General features: G+C 34.7%; 1 protein-coding gene across 1 annotated transcript in view; it reads left to right on the top strand.

Moving 5' to 3' along the window:
* The window catches only part of LOC145305232 (uncharacterized), a 60,508-nt gene extending 39,114 nt beyond the window's left edge, over nucleotides 1–21,394 (top strand). The window contains exons 21-27 of the mRNA XM_080146824.1: nucleotides 15,288–15,398; nucleotides 16,250–16,300; nucleotides 16,895–16,971; nucleotides 17,333–17,402; nucleotides 18,054–18,091; nucleotides 19,094–19,148; nucleotides 19,507–21,394. Of these exons, the coding sequence (XP_080002950.1) occupies nucleotides 15,288–15,398; nucleotides 16,250–16,300; nucleotides 16,895–16,971; nucleotides 17,333–17,402; nucleotides 18,054–18,091; nucleotides 19,094–19,148; nucleotides 19,507–19,563 (459 nt within the window). The 3' untranslated portion in view covers nucleotides 19,564–21,394. The remainder of the gene's footprint in view (nucleotides 1–15,287; nucleotides 15,399–16,249; nucleotides 16,301–16,894; nucleotides 16,972–17,332; nucleotides 17,403–18,053; nucleotides 18,092–19,093; nucleotides 19,149–19,506) is intronic.
* The last annotated feature ends 321 nt before the right edge of the window (nucleotides 21,395–21,715 follow it).

Consider the following 21,715-nt stretch of genomic DNA (forward strand, 5'->3'; position numbering starts at 1 on the left):
AATGTTTTTTGGTTTTGGTTTTACTTTTAGTTTGTTAGCGAATATTTAAAAAGAATGGCTGCAAGCGAAACTGTTAGATTAATTTGGGAGGATTTGACTAGCGTCATGAGGAATGCACATAGATATCTACAAATGAGGATTGAGACTTCTGATCCTACCGTTGATAGACAGGAGGTGGTTAGACTATTGGGTGTTCAAGAAACTTTAGTCGCAAGGGTCTTGCTCTGTCGGCCTTTGCCAGGAGAAACTGAGGATGTTCAACTTGCTAAGTTGAAATCTGTAGAAGATGATGTAGAGTTTCACCAGCTCCAAGTTTTTTCATGTTTAAACGAATTATTTGTGTTTCAAATATACATTAATAAATGTGAAAATTATTTTATTTATTTTGTTTTATATGATATTTTCTAAGATTTGTTTTGTTTTAATAATTTTGCCGCCTCTTTTATTTCCTAGCTGCCCGCAGTTGTTGTGTAGATTAGTTATTATTTTAATCGGTTTAAAAAGGGGTGTTTTTTATTTCTCCAGGTGTGGTAGCTATTAAACCTTTGTTATTTGGCGCGTTTAATTTGCGCGTGAGTTGGTTTATCTTTGTATTAGTTGATGTTTGTTTGGTTTATTTTGTTTAATTTTAGTTGTGTTTGGTTGCTTATTGCGAAAATGCCTACATTTGCTAGTCGCGAGGCTCTAAAAGTTATTTATGGCGATTTCACCAGAAATATAGCCAAACTTGTGGTGGGTTTACAAAATGGCGAATTCGGAGATTTAGCTTCTCAAACTGATCGCGATAATTTTAGAAGAGAGTTGCTGGATCTAGAATTTGAGTGGGTCAGCTGTTTCACACCAGATGATTCTAAGCCTGCTACTTTTGGGGATGATTTTATCGAGTATTCGAATGATTACATTGAGTTTATCCGTCGAAGATTCGATTCAATTTCCAACAGGATCTGTGAGAAAACCAGCGGCAGCTTTCCTTGATTTTGAAATATTGTTCTTAATGTTTCCAAATTGATTTTCAATAAATTGTGGAAAATTATTTTTTATTTGTTTTAAACGGCGTAGTAATTTATTAATAATTGTTATTAAAGGTTAGATTTATATTGTAAAATTTGTATTGGAAAGAATTGTAAAGTTAGGTTTGCCGCTGTAATTTAGCGCATTATTATGCATCATTTTGTTATCCAATAGAAATTGGTTAATGGCAGGTTAATGAGGTTTACTCGTGAGCTTTATTCGTATTCCTAGCTTTATGCACCTGGTTATTTTGGTATAAAAATGAATGGTTATTTGGTGTTTGAATCATTTATATATTCTGTTTGAAAGATGTCGTTTGCAGAAAATGTGCTGGAAAATTCTCAAGCCTTACTTGTAAATGATCTTAATTTTGATAATTTGCAGACTTATATTAGGATTTTATTGGATAAAGTGTTGGATGAAGTTAAATACGAGAGTGTGACCAGGTTCAACAATCCTGAATTGCCTATGAGAGTTAGGGAAGGTTTCCTTACTGGATTTCATGCACGTTTGGAACGCCTATATAGTGTCTTTCTCTCCCAATATCCCAGCTATGGTGACGATCGTGAGACCGTTGTCTATCGCATGAGACCTATTTTTGATGAATATTTACGCCTACGCGAAGAATTTTTTATTAATATGATTATAAATTAATTTGTTACTTTTTTGTTAATAAAGATTGTATTTTGTATGTTTGATGTTTTATCTAGGCTAAGTGTATTTGTGTGTGTGTGTGTGCAGCACTGGTGGTGTGTGTTCCTTAGTGACCTTCTGAAATGTACTTTACTGCTAATTGGCCTGTGTGTGCGTATGCCTATATGGCACTAGGGTGTGCGTACCCCTAACTGAGTTGTGTTATGCACACACACCAGTAGACTAGGCTGTGTGAGTGTGTTTCAAAAATTCGCAAGTTGGATTTACTAAATAGGCAAGTTGGCTTCATACTTATTCAAAGTTGCATTGTTTGAATTAAATTTTAAATAATTTTTGATCTGTTTTATGTTCAAACTTGACATGTGTCAACTTTTTTCAACCCTTTATTGTTTCTTACAAAAAGGATGTTTATTCATTTACAAACGAAAATAATTTTGGAGCGAAATTTTCCTTAAAATTAGCTTTTTTCGTTCGTCGATATAGATTTTTTGTAGCAAACATTTTTTTGAAAGTTGTTTTTCTGTTTAAAACCTTTTTTTATTTTAGTTATTACATTTTTATAGAAACCTTTTTTGGATCGATCCCTTTTCTAGAGTCAGCGTTTTACTTAAGTATTAACGTATAATTAATATACACCTATCAACTAAAATTTTTTTGGAAATAAGCTATTCTAAAAATTTGCGTTTTCGTTTTAACAACAATCCTATTTTTCTGGGAGCGAAGCTTTTCTAGGCATCAGCCGCACATTCTATTACTACAATTTTAATTAATTTGAGGCAAAACCTACTATTGTCGCTTAGAATCCTTTTTATAATTTTTCTCGTTTTACTAAATATAGAATCAAAATTTCAATTAATTTTTAATTAACTTATCCCTATTTTTTTTTTTTTTTTTTTTTAAATAGAGTTTATTAATCTTTCATAATTATTTTTAGACGACACATTAACTCATTTTGTGCTTATTGATTATAATATATTTTGATTAAATAGAGATTAACATATAATGATTATAATATTAATATGGTTAAATAGGATTAAATAAGGATAATATGGTTAAATATAGGTATCATGAATAAGGATTAAATATGTTGCTACTCTAGACTACTAACTAAGCTGATGGGTGCTAATTTTCTTAGTTGTCGTGGCTTCTAGGGGCGTGGTCATAGCGTGGCACTGGTTGAACCGAGGCACAGCGGCGACGTCCCGCTACTCTATCAAGTTGTTGGCGAAGGTCGCCACTAGTTGGCCAGGCTCTGAAACCCCATGCTGCTAGCCCACTAGGCCTTTGTCGCTGCTCCCTGGGGTATTCGCCAAGTATGTTGCGAGTGTCGTGCTGGTAATGGTTAGCACGGCGTTCTTGAAGGTGTTGATAACGTCTATCTCGTCTATCCTGGTTGTGGTGAGCGCGGCGGCCGAGGCTTTGGAGTCGGTTTCCTTCGTGATGGGGGAGCTCGTGTCGCTCTCTCTGAAACCGGCTAGGTTTATCTCTTCCCTCCCATACCGCAGAATCCCACTCCCTAATGGCTAGGTGATATTTGTTTATTGAATGGTCTATGCTGGCAGCATGGTCAAGGAAGATTTTAGGCAGCCTTTCACTCCGTGGAGACTCACGAAACCAAGCGATCAAATTTTTCAAGAAGGCTTTCCATTCGCCGTTCTTTCGAATTTGATCGCTCAGCTGGTCATGAAATATCTCATCGGAGGTGGCGCTTTGGACCCATCTCAAGTCCCTGAACATTGCGTTGAAGTAAAAGATGTAATCATAGCAAAGTACAATCACATCCTCCGCCTTCATATCGTCATGCACTAGTTCTATGAGTTTTTTCTTAGGGAAGCATCTAAAAAGTTCTGGTGAATTCACAACCATCATTGTTTTTCACTTAGTTTAAGTATTGTCTTTATTTTCTGATTTTTTACTGAAAATAATTTGTGTAGCTTATTTAAGTGAATGATTGGTTAACTTACTCTAAAGAGTTTTGTTGCCTTAAATTTAACCTAAATTGTACGGCTAAACTTAGAATGATTCTTCTCAAATAAGGACGCGTCAAACGTTGATAGCTTGACTCCATGTATTGATAAAGACGTGCTGTTGATTCCTGAGTAGCTTCGCTCTTTTTTAAGTTCTTACAAGCTCTGCATTGACAGATTTTGGCTTGGATGACAGCGTTGTACAATAAATCCAACTGTTGAATTAATCTTACTAGCTCCCAATATATACTCATGCGATCAGGGGACACTACTTGTTTGCTTTTTATCAGATCTATTGTTTTTGAATGACACATATTACATTTATTCTAACAAATGTGTTTTTTAATCACTTATTTTATTAATTTGTATTTTTTATTTTCAGGTGACCTGTATTTGCAACTCCCTCAGCCTTTGGTGTGATTTGAGGAATGTTCGCCAGCTGTTGAAGAGATCTAAAACCGAAGAGGAGGAGTTAAAAATTCGCTATAAAGTCTTGAATGCAAAAACCCAACGCCTGAGAGTAGAATGTTTGAGACTGCGGACTGAAATGCATAGTTACCAGCGACGTTATAACGTGGCTAAACAAAAGATGGATTTAATCCCCTTGTCGCTGCGCAACCCCACTTCAAGATCTCTGCCTTATTTGTATCCCATCGGAACCCGTAGCCTTCCTACCTCGCTCCAGGACATCTGCCTGTCCGGCTCGTGGTTGGAACTTGATGTTTACAGTGAAGTGCAAGATGCTGTTACAAGGCAAGGAACTGATGGACAAGCTTTACCCCTGGAGTCCGATGAGCTCGAGCTTTCCGAAATTGGCCGCAATGACAAAAGGTGGGTCTTTAAAATATTAAAGGAGAATAGCTACTATATAACTAGGATATTTGTCTTTCTTTAATTTAGCTAAGATTAAATACTTGACAGTGAATCTACTCTAGAGCTAGATTTGTCGTCTGATATACTTCTCAATATCCTATTTGCTTTATTTATTTTGTTAAATTTTCGGATGTCCCGCAAGGTCAACACCTTAAAGTGTTTAGCAACCTTTCTGGGTAATTGATAGTCGCCTATTAAATCCTCACGCAGTATTTTTATTTGCGTGGGGTTCACTTTCCTTGTAGAAGTGCTCCAGATATTTTTTATGGTAATTAAAGGTCTTCCTATATGAAGTATGACCCATACCATTAAATCAAAAACTGGTTTATTTTTTTGCGTAGTATTTCTTTTTTAGACGGTCACGGCGCAGCACGCAAAACTGCCCCACTTTATAGTTATGGTCATGTCTATTCTTGTTAAGTTTTTTCAACAATTTTTCTTGTCTGTTGAAAATAAATTCTTGTGTTTCATCATGTAATTGCTTAAAAGGAATTTGATAATCCTCAAATCTCTTGGATAGAGATTTGGGGTCAAATGAGAAATTAGGTCTAAATAAATTATCATTTTGCACTATTCCTCCTTCAAAACCGTACAAACTAAGGTAATGGAGGTTATAAGGACTTAGTTTTGTCCCTATTAATTTTATGGTGTTCACTATATGTATTACTGTGCTTAATGCTGTTTTAATTTTTACATCTGCGGCATGTGCCCTTGCAATTCGTACTAAATTTTGGATTACTTTAATCCTATTTTCGATATTGCCCCTCGAGGCACTTTTATAAGCAGCACTATCCAAGAATCTTGAGCCTATTTTTCTTAGAAATAATTCACTTTTAGAATTTCTGATGTTTTTGCCGTTATCGGCCCAAAAATTTTTGACATGCCCATGTAATAAAATGTATTGGCTTATGCCATTCTCTATATCTTCATAGTTTAGATCTGGTAGGTAATGCAATGTGATATACTGGGTGGCTACATCCATAAAAACCAGTATTCCTTTTATTCCATCTATTTTTGATTTCTTACTAAACTCCAGTATATCCATTGCTACTACCGTGTTTCTAAATTTATTATTTCTATTAATTGAGGTCAATCTTTTTAATCTTAAGTGATTGTTTTTGGATTTTATACATGTACAACATAAACCTATATGGGCTTCAATTATTTTCCGCAATTTTGATTTATACTGTACATAAAATGTAGATGTTATATTATCACGAACCCTTTTCACCCCTGCATGTACCATATCACGGTGCATGCTTCCAGCAATATAGCCGTAAAGAGGGTAGGGTAGAATTAATAAATTTTGCTTATATTTTAATGTCGTTGGATTGACGTCATTTGACAAATTTTCCTTTATTTGTAATTGTATAAAGGTAGATTTTTCAAATATTCGCAGCCTTTCAAAAGTGGCATTTGCATTTGGTAATAATATTATGCTTTCTTCATATTCGGTGTGACTTTCAGTTTTATTTGACAAATTTTGTTCATTATCATGGGGTTGATTTAGAAATTCATTTACTATTTCTTTTCTCATTTTTTCCCTTTCTTCCCTGTCAGGTTTTTTATTAAGTTGTTGTTCAAAATGTGCCATTTTATCTGACATAGCTTTATTTGAGCTATGTCCTATTGTAGTATGTTCTTGTGTATTTAATAAGACTTCAGAAAATGATTTTTTTGTATCTATGCTTATCCCTAAATCCTCGGTAGTTTCAATATTTAAATTTATGTTTGAGCTCGTGTTAATATTTTGTTCAATAGGGTCAGGAGTCAAGGGATCTATATTATTAAATTTTAATTGTTCATTATCTGGAAGACTATTTATTGGATTTTCTATTATTTTTTGTTCTTCGTCAGGAAAAATTGGAATAGGATCATTAATAATAAATTGTTCATCTACGGGCATAATATCTATTGGATTATTATCCTCAATTGTTATAGGAATTGGGTCATTGAAAAGTTGTTGATTTTTATCTAAATTTGTATCTTTAACCCCTGAATCAAAATTAACATTTTGGTCATCAATTTTATTTGAACTCTTTTCAACATGTGTCATATTGTCTGATGTCTCGGGGACAGGGATAGATTTACTTGTACTTTCCTGCTGCACATTAATATTTTCTTCGGACGGATTTTTAGCAGGGACAGGAGGCAGAACTTGTTCTAGTAATTTTTCTGCTAAAGCTTTTGATTCTTGCAATTCCTTTTTACTAGGTTTTTTGGTTTTATCCTTTTTTGCCCTTTTATTGCGGGTTGTTAATTCCTCATATTTCTTAAGAACTTCGTCAGCTTTGCCTCTAGTTACTGCTAAAATTTGTACATCCGTGTCCTTGTTTATAAAGTTTTCTTTGTCCCGTATAATGGGTGCTGCATCAAAAATAGCAAAATTTTCCCCTTGATATACAGGCTTTATTTCCTCCACCTGAAAGTCAAGTCTTTCAGTAGCATGGGGCATTAAGCGGCTAATAAAATCGGCCAGCTGTTCGTCTGTCCGAATAGATAGAAAGGAAACCATTTTTCCAAACCAATAGAGAATTTTTTGACTCAAGTAATCAAGCTTACTCTTACGATTCTCAATTTTCTTGTTTCTAAGGATCTTATAACAAGCCACATTGTCTGTCAGTATTAATGTCCTTGTACCTTTGATCTCCACCTCAAAGAAGGTGAGGCCCTCATAGATGGCCAGGATCTCTAGGTACACTATACCTGTGGTCTCCATAACTTTGGGGGCCACAGTTTTTGAGAAAAACCCTAATATCTTTCCTCTCACATTAATATCATTTAAATTATTTTTCATGCTTTTTTCGAGGAACGTATAAACTTCTCTGTCACTGACGTCTAGATTCTGAACTGTCTTTTTGTATTTTCTCTGTTTTATTTCAACATTTTCTTTTACTCCCAAATAATAAAAATTGTCATTATTAACAAATATTATAATTTCAGAGTTGGAGGATTCGGTGAATCGCTGGTAGAGCAAGTTCTCGAGGATGGATCCGTCTTTGCTTGACAGGTAGATTATTCGAAGTTTATGTTTCGAAAAAATTGAAAAAGAATAAAAGAGGAATGTCTGTACGTATGGATTATTCAATGGTAGAGCCCCTGCTCTAAGTTGATTTATTTTTTCTACAAATATTTTATTCATTTCTTGTTTAGTCCTTACAACATCGTCAGATGTGACTTCCAAGAGATAGCTTAGTTGTGAATACATTGTAAAATTGTTTGAAAAAACTTTATACCAATTTTCATATGAATTTGAAAAATCTAGTTTTAAAAAGATAGTTATCTGATAAAATAAGTTTAGATAATTTGATTCTTTAAAAAGTACCCCTATCTCTTCATGGCCATTAAAATATGCTTTTAATTCAGCAGGCATGTCCATAAAGTTAGGCAGCTCGGATTGAAAAAGGTCTTTAAGTTCGAATCCTAGCAAGCTGGAACCTATGGCATGCTTGCTGGCGTCTGTGTATAACATCTGAAAGTCAATATTTCTTGCTGATTCATTGCTGAGATTATCAGACGCAAGTATTTCTTTGATTTTATTGAAGTGAAAATCTGCTTCTTCATTCCAATCAAAATTCCTTACTTGGGGGAACAAAGCATTCATATGTCCATGGATAGGTAGGGGTAAAAGTGACCTATAGTATTGAAGATTTCCTATAAATGATTGAAGTTCTTTTAATGTTTTTGGAGCCTTTAGTTGCATTATATATTTGACCTTTTTGTCCGGGACGGTAATCCGTCCCTGGCCTATTTGATAGCCTAATACAACTACTTTATCTTTGCTTAAGTCTGTACAGAAAGTACATTTGTCCAAATTCAATTTTAGATTTAGCCTATTAAGGCGGGACAGAAAAGTTTCTAGTTTGGCGAGGTGTTCTTCGATGTCCTCTTCATACCAACTGAAAATTGAGAGGTCATCGAACCAAACTAGTAACAATTCTATTATGTCATTAATTTTTAAATCATTTAAATGAATATTTGATAATATATAATGCAACAAAAGGCTGGGTGTTCCCGCATAGCCGGTGATGGCTCTCTTGAAGCGGAAACACCCAAAGCTAGTCACAATGCAGGACACTCCTGAATCAAGAACTTTTTGGGATAGTTTAAGATTATAAAATGCATTTTTAATATCTACAAAAGTCCCATATCTTACTTTAGGTAGCAGATTTTTTAGCGTATTCATCGGATCCATTGTGATCGATGATACGCTGTAAGGAATACTAGCATTTACCCCCCTAGAGTCAATGATTATGCGTGGTGGCGCCTGTTTATCTTTACGGCTCGTAAGGAAAACAGGTGACCCAAACTGCTGGCTGGGTGGGGAGCATTCTATTATGTCCATTTTTAAACATAGGTCTATGAAATATCTAAGATGGAGCGTATCGGTTAGGGAGAGATTATATATTTTAGTATTTTTATCATAGTTTTCAGGGCAAGGGAAATCCATTTCTTCAATGCTTTCCCCAATATCGAAGTTGTGGGACGCCCCACTTTCAAATTTAAATAAAAGATTAGCCACCCTTTGTTTTACATTTTGGTCGTCTATGTAACTTAATTTTCCTAATATTTGTTCTAAGGTTAACGGTGGTGGGGGTAGTGGCGCAGTCAACTCAATTCCTTCTTTATTATCCCCAAAAATATCTGCTATTTCTTCAAGACTTAATTCATTTTCTGGTTGTATTGTATTTACACTATTTATTTTAATAATCTTATCTATGTTAACATATGTTTTATCTTTCTTAAAAACATCAACATTAGAGCGGGGCTTTATACGTTTTTTAGCACTATTTTAAATGGTATTTTATCCAATAATTTATTTACAATATTTTTTACTTTATTCTTAACATATTTTATTTTATTTAGGATGGGTTTAATTAGATAATCGCGCGTCTTTGACAGAATATTGGAACCTTTTTTTATTTTATTAAGCTGCTCTTTGATTCCATTGTTTCCTCTCAAGACAGCGATTGATTTGATTGAACCCATTTTAGGTGCTTTAAAACCTTTTAATTCTAAATTTTTGTCTTTTTCAGGTTGGCAAGGCAGGAGAGAGATCAGAAACCCGCCTGGTTTGATTATGAGTGGATTTTCTCCGCAGTTCTCAACGTACACCGCGAGTTTATTTTCTCCTGTCCTGGTTATTGAATACATTTTGTATTTTATCTTAATTTGAGTATACATGTTTGAAAGGTGTGGGATAAAGTGTTCTTGTTTTGGGTCTTTATCTTTGACTTCCAGTTCTATTAATTTTTCTTCTCCCTTTGCTAATTCTAATTTTTTGATATTAACAGCAAAAGGATTTTTTACCTTCCTTCTGTTAGGATTTATTTCTATGTAGACTTTTTGCCCTTTTACTTGCATGCCTATATTGCAGGTAATCAAAAATGGGCGTCCTAATAGACAAATATTCTTTTCTTTAAGTACATGGAAGTCCAAGAACACTTTTCCCACCCCTTCAAACTCGCACCCTAGGCGTCGGGCATCAATGACGCTAATTGCTTTGCCTTCTACAGAAGACAAACGGTAGGCTGAACAAAGCTCCATCTCGTGGTAATTAGGCAGCACTTTTAGTAAGATATTTTCTGATACGCAGTTTACTGCGGCCCCAGTGTCTAGTTCAAAAATTATTTTGCTGCCATTAATTGCCACGGGAATTTGGATCTTGTCCAGCACGCCTAGGTGGCTTTGAATTGTTTTTATTTCCAAATTTGTTTCTAATTTGTCTATGTCAATTATGTCGGTTGTCCTCTCAGCCAGCAGTTGCAGGAAATATCTCCCATTGGGTATATTGACATACAGGAAAATTATCGTCAATAGCCCATATGGAGCAAGAAAATTTCCCAACAACATGGCTGTGAGCACAATCATAATAATTGTCATAAGTTTATTTTGGTTTGGGTATTCGTGTAAATAACTCAAAAACGATATTGTTTTTGCTATTTTTACACGATTCTCCAATGATAATTCATTTTTTAAATAATGTTTTTTATGTTTTATTCTGCTTTCAGACTCATCATCAAATTCTAAAAATGACTGCTCTGTTTTTTCGGCTTTATGTTGTTCCCCGGCAGATTCTGCATTATCAAATTCGTCCAGGTAAATACAGCCGGTAGCGATAGTTTCAACTTCAGTCTGTTCATCTGTTTTTATTTTGTTTGCAATATCTACGTTAGCTATGGTTTGATTGATATTCAATAAATGTTCCTCTACAGATTTTTCTCCCCGATACTCGAAATTTTCAAATATTTTTTCCAATCCGGATTCGGAGATTGATGGGGGATTTTTTTCATCCTCATCTGAGCTAAAATCGCTACTATCTAAGTCACTTAAGTCTGATATAGAGTCTTTGTCACTGTCTAATTCAATTTGTTCGATTTCGGCCATGATTTCAGCCCTAGTTAATCCTGTAATATCTGTTAATAGATCGTTTTCATCTATATCATATTCAGGGGTATCTTCCATTGAAGGGTTTTCTTCGGAAAGAATTTTTAAGTCATTTTCTTCAATAGATTGGGTATCATCAGAATTACTACTAACATTTTTTATTTCTATTTTAGGATATAGTGTTGAGTGTTCAAGTATGGTGCTATTGGCTTTATCTTCGCTCGGAATGGGTAAGTTGCTACTATTGCTGTCATTAATTGGTTCGTTTTCTGATTCTTTAAGCTCTTGTAGTTTTTCGGATATACCCTTTTTTACTATTTCTTTAACAGGTATGGTTTCTGTCAAATTGATATCTAATATTTGGTCATTATTTATACTATTATTATTTACAATATCACAGTGGTCACCTTCATTTAAGCTGCCAGGGGCTGCTGATTTATTATTTACAAGTTCATCTTGAATATCATAATTAAGTGGAATATTTACAGGGTTATTTTGTTTGTCATTATTTGTTGAACATTCCAGTAGTTTAATTTCTTGATTTTCATTATTTATTTCTGTTTTTAGAGTGAGTGTAACCGCCACTGGAATGGATATTTGATGTTTGTTTATAGCAGGTGAGTTTTTCCCTTTTTCAGGGGCGCCGGGTATTTCCCAAGAATCCGTATTATGTATTTTATTGATTTCTTGAGACGTACTCGGCGGCCTTAGCCGTTTTTTTCCGCTGGCAGTGGTAATGTGCACGCTGCCAGGGGATGATGACGTCTCGGTATCCCATAATGTAGGCATCTAGGGCATTGTTCTTGGGCCGGTGTCACATTGGGGTACCAGTGACAATCGGCACTACCATGGGTGTCAGAATTACATAGCAGGCAAACTATGCGATTGGCTAATTCCTTCTCTTTTTTCTTTTTGTCCCACCATTCCCCATTAGCTTTCCTTATAGCTGGGTCTGGGTGTTTAAGACAATGTTTGCTATAATGTCCTTTTTTGCAATGTTCGCAAACAGGTTTAGGTTTTGTAGATACATCTTTGGCATTTTTATCATTCTGTTGTCCTTTGTTTTTGCCATTATCTTTTGGTGTCTCTTTTTTGGCTGTTAGGGAATTTAGACGATTTTTTCCTAATTGATTAACATTCCCGTTTTTCTGTTTTTCCATCCTTCTTTTTCTGTCCACAGCTGCATGATAATAGCTGCGATTGTTGCTAAACCAGTTTAGTATTGTCTCTTTTGTGCAATTTGGTACATTTGTTGTTGCCAAAAATGCAGATTGCAAATATTGCGGTACCAGATAAAAACACACTTTTTCTCTAAGTTTAGCCATTTGATTTTCGTGGGAATTTCCCGTTTTTTGCAACATTGCGGCTAGATTTATGACAGCTTTGTTTGGTCTGTCTTCGTCCTCTGTCGTTATCCTATAGGTGTGGAAGCGCCTTTCATAGTCCTGTGGCCCAAGTATTTCGGCACCTATGGTAGTTAGGATGGCTTTTACAAAATCCTGTGCACTTAGCACATTAGGATCTATTTCTAGCATGTCCAATTTGTTCCTTGATTCTGGGTTAAAATAGTGGATTATTATGTTGTTGTAGGAACTATGGGTGAATGGTTTTATATATGTTTCTAAGTATTTAAAAGTGTTGAAAAAGGTATAGGGATTGGTTTGTTCCCCATATAGGTTAGGTATTTTGCCAAGATATTTTATTTGGCGGAAAATGCGCTCATGTTCAGCAGTACCCCATACTAGATTGTTTGGGATAAGTTTTATAATTTTTTTAATGTTTAGATCTGTATGGCTGGGCGAGTCTTGGAGGAGAAGTCTCAACTTATCCATCTGTTCAGAGGTTAGTTTATTTTCTAATATGTTCATTTCGATCATTTCCTCTCTATTTCTATTATCTCTATTGTTAGAGGATGTTCGTCTGTCCCAATCTGATTCCGTATCAGATGAACTGGAACTTGAACTTGATGTTGGACTACTACTGTCTCTGCGTTTATTCATTCTCTTTGGCATTGAGAAGTTTTTATCGTCTTTCCTTCTGTCCTCTTTGTCGCTATCGCTTTGTTTGTCTTTTTGTTTGTGACGGTGTTCATGATGTTTATGATGTCGCTTATCCTCAAAGCCATGAGGATTGAGAGGATCATAGTGTCTGTATTTTTTATTTGTATGTTTTTTATTTTTTCGTTTTTCTGAGTAGTCGCTAGATTCAGATTCATATTCTGGTGGATCTGATGATGGTTTATTTTCTTTTTTAATTTTAGGCTTTGTGCCTGTTTGTTCTTGTTTTATTGTTTGTGTGTTATGCTCTATCTCATTTTGGGGGTTGAAATGTAATTGTGGCCTATGCAAGATTCTATTTCTGCGTCTGTTATTTAAAACAAACATGGCTGGTATAGTGTGAACCTCAGGCTCAGTTTGAATTCGAGGTATTTCCTCGATTTGATCATTTATATTTTCTAAGTGTAAATACTGATCTTCAGTATTATCTAAGTTAGGTTGATAATCAGGGTTATATGGTGGAGGATTTAATACATCCTCGTCTATATTATCAATAATATTATCTTCCATTTTCAGGGCATATATTCGAGGCTAGAAGAATACGATGTTAATTCTGACTATGGATATCTAGCGGTAAGACTTATTTAGTGGCTTTGTAGCCCTCTCCCCCCCTAAAGGAAAAGTTAAATCTTACCTGGGTTTATCCGGTAACGGAACCAATTTTATGGGTCACCTCCGGGTTCCAGGGACAAATGTAATCCTTTATCACTACTTCACAGGACTACAATCTCTCACCAATGTCTCCTTTCCAGATCAGTGACGCATTAATCTCTGTTCGGCGAGTATATCTAACCTTAGAATGGTGGTATTATATTACACCGATCCTAAATCCAAATACGCTTAAGAGATAGTCTTTTGCTTATAAGCCCTATTCCGAAAATGGCATTAAGACATTACTGATAACTTTATACTGCTATTTAGTCTAAGAATTTTTTATTCCTAGGTAACTAACTTTGCCAACACTTTTGGACTGGAAGTATCTACTGTGGTTACTAGAGTCATGCGAACATGACTACAATATTCCGTCATGATTATTCATTTTAATATCCGTGGAAAGCTGTCTATTATACGATGCGAAAAATAACTAATATAAGAAATATCTTGTATTTTAAGTTTAAGTAAATTTTGTTAACAAACTCAAATACACACATACACCAAGACGGACCTTTACAGACACACACACACACACGCTTGCAGCAGATATGCTATAAATTGTATTTTCATGTAAATGGTTTCGTTATATTTTTGAGATTTCAAACTTTTTTTTTTAGAAAGTCATTTTTCAATAAATTTTTTCCCTTATTTTAATAGCGAAACAACTCTATAATATACTTTGTCTGTCTGTCTGTCCATCCGTCAATTCGTAACGCTATGGAGAAAATTTGATTTTCTCGTCTGCCAATAAAGATAGACGGCTGAACTTTTTTTGTGAAGATTCCCTATATCATTAAAAATTCAGTATATCATTTCCTTGATTCGTCGGTCTGTCAGTCATGCTATAGATAAATATTAAAAAGAAATATTTTTTTAATTTAAAAAAAAACATATTTTCACATATATGTTGAACAAGGGGCTTCGCTCTTAGCATCTAGGAACTCTTTGTAATCGAAGGGAGAGGGATCAAACAGAAGAAAAATAGCTGGAAAAAAGCCTAAAACCATCCCGGGTCATATATTAAGCTTTCCTTAAATGGGTAACCTTGGATCAGTAGTTTTCGAAATTTTAAGCTACAGACAAAAAAACGACGAGATTCCTGTGACGTCATTTTCTCCCATCTATTTTGAAGAGATTTTCTTCCCCCCTTCCCTTTTTCTTTCCCGAAACGTATATGACGTAACTGGAATCGTCTTGCTCAAAACTGGGACAGTTTAGGGTTTGTCAAAAAAACCTGACTTTTTTTATATAATAACAAGCAGCATCCCCCTTGCCTCTAGGGGCTTCGCCCTACGAGGTAATATAGAATTGTTCTTAAACCTATAGAGATATTTTATAAAAAAATTCTTAGGAAAATTACTCTTTGTCGAAATTAAAAGGGCAAAAAAGACTAATAAAATATCAAAAATAAAATAGCCTAAAACCACCCTTTAACGTATTTTAATCTTTTCTAAAATGGAGAAGTGCCCTAGGAAAATTGGAATAGACGTCACCGCTTTTGGCCTATCTATTCTATTGACGCCATTGTAGAGGGTAAGAGAAAGGAAAGGAGAAAGGAAACCCCTTAAAAAGAGATATGGGATATTGGGTATTTCCTGACGTCAATTGAATAGGTAGGCCAAAAGCAGTGACATCTATCCCCATTTTGCTAAGGCACTATAGACAGCACCATTAAAAAATTTAGAAGGAGGATGGAAACGTAGAACTGCCATTCTGTGGGTATAACTCCTATACATCCTCGCAAAAAACTGCTCAACACTTTTTCAACTCTCTGGACAGACGCAAGTCAAAGAAGGTAAAACTGTTTGGATATAAAATCTACATGGATATTATGACAGGGGGAAATTTGTTGTCAATTTAGGCTTCTAACATGGACATCTTTTATTGGTCAGTTTGTTTATCCTAGATAGGGAGGGGATGCGGTAAAGAACGTGGATGGGGGAGGGGGATTTTTAAATGAGCCAGCTAAAAGTTTTACTTTATTAGAGTACATGATAATCTGGTGTAAGATCCAAGTAATAATAAATCCATTATGATTTCAGTAGTGCAGCTATTCTACAAATAGGGTATTTTGTACGTTTGTCCTTTAATACATTGGCCTACAACAAGGTGTTTCGTTTTTTTCAGGGCTATTTCTCTCCCCCATAAATAAAATAAATTCAGAAAATAAATTTATAATTTTGGAAGTATACTTCAAACAAAGCCCGCGACCGTAGCTCTACACGTAGTGCATCCGCTCGTCGTCGGGAAGGGATAAGTTCGAATCTTGGTCCGACACTGCGTCATAACCAAAGACATTAAAAAATATTCCTACTGCTGCCATGTTAGAGCGTTACATAAATAGTTAGAGTATGTTAAATGCCTTGGCCCAAAACAGGCGCAACTCGTTACCATGCACAGTTAGGACTTCACAGACAAAGATCCCGCAATCAAAGGGTTGGTTGTCTGATGGGTGTTGGTTACCCTAGGTGATTGAGCGCGTTAAACTGCATTTCGCGATGCAGAGTATGTTCAAAGGTGACGTGGAGAGGGCTTGCACCCGAAGCGTCACCACGCCTCCTGTCATCATCATACCTCAGACAAAACTACCTGTCTCCCTTGCCATTGACCCTATACATCGTAGAAATTTAATTTTTTATTATTTAGAAAAAAGAGTTACAAACGGTGCTAACTGCCGAAGAAAAATTAAAAGCCAAGGTATTATGATTATTTTTTAAAATTTAAATGGATAATATAAAACTATAATAGTTATTTCTCACATCGTTTATAAACAGCTTTCCCCGGATATAAAATGTACAATTCTAAGATTTGAACTAATTAATCGGTTTCGAAGCAATACGGTAAAATAGATTCTAGTTTTGAAGGCCCGGTCCTTCAGCTCATCGGGGCCAACAAAACTGGATTTAATCTTACAATTTTTAAGCTGTCAATATTAAAATGCTATAAATAACTTATATTTAGAAGATGTTAGCCTCACTGCTAGCTATCAGAGAGAAGAAATAACTATTATATTTAGGAGATGCTAGCCTCACTACTAGCTATCAGAGAGAAGAAATAACTATTATATTTAGGAGATGTTAGCCTCACTACTAGCTATCAGAGAGAAGAAATAATTATTATATTTAGGAGATGTTAGCCACACTACTAGCTATCAGAGAGAAGAAATAACTATTATATTTATGAGATGTTAGCCTCACTACTAGCTATCAGAGAGAAGAAATAATTATTATATTTAGGAGATGTTAGCCTCACTACTAGCTATCAGAGAGAAGAAATAATTATTATATTTAGGAGATGTTAGCCTCACTACTTGCTATCAGAGAGAAGAAAGGAGCAAAAGATAATAAAGTTTTGGAATCTTTAATAAGGTAAACTATCTGTTTCTTGCGATTTCTCTCAAAGTGCATATTCGAGCAAAGAAAATCTCCATTCAAAGTAGGGGGGGGGGGGGAGGGTAATAGTTTTTCCTGTTATTTATTGAGTACCGCATGCCTAGCCCCACTTTCCACCAGAATTTTTTATTTTTATCACATATGTGACAAAGGTTTCGTGATCTTTTCAAAGAATCTATTCTTGGTCTAAACATCTTGGCTTTTATGGATTTTAAAAAAATTGTGTTGAATATTACAATTGACTAAATTCTACCTATTCTACCTAGAGAGCTAGCCCATAAAACCTTCATATTCAGTGATTTATTGACAATACTATCAACCATAAATTTAATTTTAGTGTAATAGCCTTGTCTTGGACAAACTTAAGTCTTCCAACTGCCCCAACATCGAATGCTGTACAATTCAAGGTATTTGAAGGGGGGGGGGGGGGTGATCAGTAATAAATGCCGGTTCTAGAAGTCGTACGAGGTCATTCACATTGGCGAAGGGTGACGCAAATTTAAGATCTCAGTTTTCGCGATTATTTTATTTTCATGTAAAGATAAATTTTTCTGAAATCGCAAAAATTGATATCTGAAATTTGCGTCACCCCTCCAACAATCGTATGATCGCGTACGACTTTGAGAAACGGCATTTTATTAATAATCATCGTAAGGTGGTATATAATTCGTTGAACAACTTTGGAATTTCATAGTTTTGATTAGTTGGTTCATAAAGTTGAGTAACCAAACGGACAAAGCCCAAATTGTGTTAAAAATGTATCAAAAACCCCTAAAAAAGTTATGGATAATCCCTCATAATTATGTCACATGGATCATTTTTGACACAATTTTAACACAATTTGGGCTTTGTCGCCAAACGTTTCAATCACTAATTGTAATCTATCAAGGGGTAATTTTGTTTAACATCATTAGGGATATACATAATTTTATTGTCTTATCACTTTAGATCCCTGATTTAATGCAGTTTGTATTTAATCAAAGAAATGCATAATAATTATAAATAGAATTAATCCAAACTTTTATTTTAACTTTTAGACTAATTGCATTTTAATTTAGGATTTGTTCGACTTTGAAGCCAACTTTAGTGAATCAAGGTATAATCTATTTATGTTTTTTAGTTTTCAATGTTTCTAATCAAGTGCCTGTAATTTCAGAAAGAATAATAGTTATTTTCAGTGCGGCTTCAAAACCGATTAATAATGGCTGGTAGCTGAGTTTAGTGCTCTAGGAAAATGGGGATAGATGTAATCGATTTTGGCCTACCTATTCTATTGACGTCATAGTAGAGGGAAAGAGAAAGGTAAAGGGGAAAGAAACCCCCTAGAAACTATCCCCATTTTGCTAGAGTACTATAGAGAGCTACTAACCGCTGGATTAGAACCTGTTTTCAGACACCTGTTTTTTTAGCACTGAGGTGCCGAAGGCACCGGTTAAAAAAACTGGTTTTAATCTCATAATTGTACATTCTATATCCGCGGACAGGATATAATTCGATGCTAGACATCGTTTTTTCTTATGGATGAGAACCGGTTCCTATCCACCGGAATCAAATGAATACGAGAAAATTAATACCAGTAATACCTTTGGCTCCTCGGGGCTTATAAAACAAGTTTGAATCTTAAAACTAATTTTTCATTTCAATATCCGCGGAAGCTGTCTGTGTCTATAATACGATGCTATGAATAACTATTATTGCAGCGGATTTTAATTGATTTCGAAGTCATACTGGAAAGTAGATATTACACATCTTTTGTTATATTTTCATAGCTTTCAATGGAATTATTATTATGTATTTTCATATTTTATTAGTTTTAACATAGGAAAGAAGCAACTTTATATATATTGTTTTTGTTATTTATTCAGCTTCTTATGGATGTTTTTATCCTTTTTTTTTTTATAAATTTTCTTTATACATACGTACATGGCAAATCTCAGATTTTTTTTGAAGATACCCCTTTTCCTAAAAGAATCTAGAATACAATTTTGTCCGTCAGCCATGCCACAAAAGCATTTGTTCTATAAATCAGTTTGTCCATTTTTTGTGCTTAGCTGCTTAATCTTATAGATGTTTTCATCCTTGTTTTTTTGTTTGTTAGAAATGTATTTGAGAAGCTGGCAATGGGTGGTTCTAGCGAGCAACACACACTGCAGGTAAAAATACCCGCGTCATTAGCGTAAATGACTGCGTGCCTGCTGAGGTGTCCGGTTTGAGTCTGGACCAGACTGCGTCATACTAGAGACGTTAAAAGACAACGAGACACGAATAATCAGAGTAATCTTATTAAATGTCTATAAGTCTGTAAAATACCGAAAAAAACCTGGCTAACCGCTGAACCGATATAGTTCTCCTTTACAATGTAGTATTTCATAGGTAGGTGTTAAATAAAAGGTTTATACCTAATTAGGGGAAGAGTGCAAAGTCTCCAAAAGGAAAATCCCCCCCCCCCCCCCAAAAAAAAAGTACCTATTGTTGAGATAGCTATACCTCTTTTATAATTACATTTTCTAGGATTTGTTTCCGTGGAGCGACAAGGAAGGAGGAAATCTGAATAAGCTCAAGTACTGAATTAAATTACTGACTACTGAGCAGAGGCGTGCAGAGGGGGGGGGGGCAACCCCCTAGTTGTCCTTCCCCTTTGACAATGGTCTACACCCCTCCCTCTTAATTCAGGCAAGATTCCCCCTTAAACTCAAAAGGGGTGTTAAAAAATAAAATTATCTATTCAGGGACGCTTGTTTGACTTTTGAGGGAGTCAATGGACACCTAGAGGGGTGTATTATCCCCCCTGACTCTAAAAATACAACCCATTTGTTGTCTGCAATACACCCCCCTAAATCTCGATTCGGTTTAATTGGAGTATCAAAACTCGTTAGATGGTGTCAAAATTTTCGGGTACGCTTCGCGCAACCCCCTGACAAAACCCTGTGCACGCCACTGCTGCTGAGTAATTCATCCCGGTTGAAAAATTATATTTGTCATCATATGACACTACATTTCCAGTATGGCTTCGAACCCGATCACTATCCGCTGGATTAGAACCGATTCGCAGCCATGCTGAAAAATCATGTATATAATCGCATTACAGACAATTTTACACGAATATTAAAATAAAAATTATAAAATTTATACAAGTTTTGTTACTTTGGACCGTGTGGGCCACTCGGGCTAACAAAAATGTTTTTCGTCTTAATATCTGCGAAAAGTTGTCTATAATATGGTGCGATAAATGACTCTTATACTATAATAAGTTGTTTGGAATCAGGGATTTTAGGGATAAGACAATGGACGATAAATTATTATATCTTTAATGATGATAAGAAATTACCCTTTATGGTATTAATATATTGGTTAAAAGTTTGGAACCAACTAGTTTTAAAAAGTACCCAAAGTTTTAGAGCAGACAAATAAGATAATGTGTTTGGGTACCAGTGTGTAATTTACAGTCCAATGTCTCCTCCCTAGCTCCCTTGATTAGAATACTCTTTAAACTGTTTAAAAGCAAAAATGAATATTTTAAGCTACATACTTTAGCCGATTTATAAATTTAAGCATGGATAGACAGATAGAACAATAAATGAATCTCCCCCATAGATTTATTGTTGTTTTTTTCTGTTGACCTCTCCCTAGTAGATTAACATTTCAAAATAATTTTCTGCTTTGTTCAATGAAAATGTTTAGAATTGATTCTAATATTCCCAAATAAACTATGAAAGCTATGCGTGACGGACGGACGTACTGAAAGACCTAATTTATTGAAAAGCTTCGCTTAAAAAAATTTGAGCCTTTAGGTAAAAAAATAATGCCATTTCGAAAATGAAAACATATCTAAAATTGTCATAAAAATATATATGATGAATTATTTATGAAGCTTTTATATGTGAATTAGAATTTATTGATATATTATAGCTTTTTATTGTAAACTTTATAAAATTTTAAGAATTTTTTAATATTTAATTTTTTAAAAATCGCAATAATTATTTTGTCTGCAAAGTTTTTAAAGATTTGAATCAGGGAGAGAGAGGACATTGGCTGTTTATTACACTAGTCCCCAATAACATTTTCTCATTTGTTTACATAACAACTTTGGGGACTTTTATGAATTTTAATTGGTTGGTTCATTAAGTTTCAACCACTAATTGTAATCTAAAGAAGGGGTAATTTTGTGTATCATTATTGAATCATGTACATCAATTTATCGGCCATTGTCTTATCCCTTCAGATCCCTGATGTTGAATAAAAGTGGGGTAATTTGTAGCAGTCTCGTAAACATGAAACTATGAATATGAGATATATACGACTTATATCCCCTTAATATAATTTGTTAAAAGCTTTGTACTTTAGTAATGAAAATATTATAATCAAAAATGATAAAATATATATGATATAATCCTAAAAAGTGTTTATTAATGTGTTTTTAAAATCTTTTAAATGGACGGCTGAAATTTATTGTGTAGATTCTTGATGAGATGATGCACACCCACTATTATAATAAACAAAATTAAGGAGCTCTCATGATTTAGCGAGTCAAGTCGTAATGTTCTTGAACGTGGATCTTGATAGCCCTAGTGGCTATTTAAAGTGTCTCAGCCTACTCCATGACTACTTATGCCCAAACCCTAAGAAACTATGGCTAATCAATGAATCAATGAACAAAATTACCTTTTTACCTTTTTCATTAATTTTTTATGGCCACTTAACATTTGCTTAGGACCAAATA

Source organism: Acartia tonsa, chromosome 14 (genome assembly GCF_053477335.1).
Source record: "Acartia tonsa isolate MP-2025a chromosome 14, ASM5347733v1, whole genome shotgun sequence".
NCBI lineage: Eukaryota > Metazoa > Arthropoda > Copepoda > Calanoida > Acartiidae > Acartia > Acartia tonsa.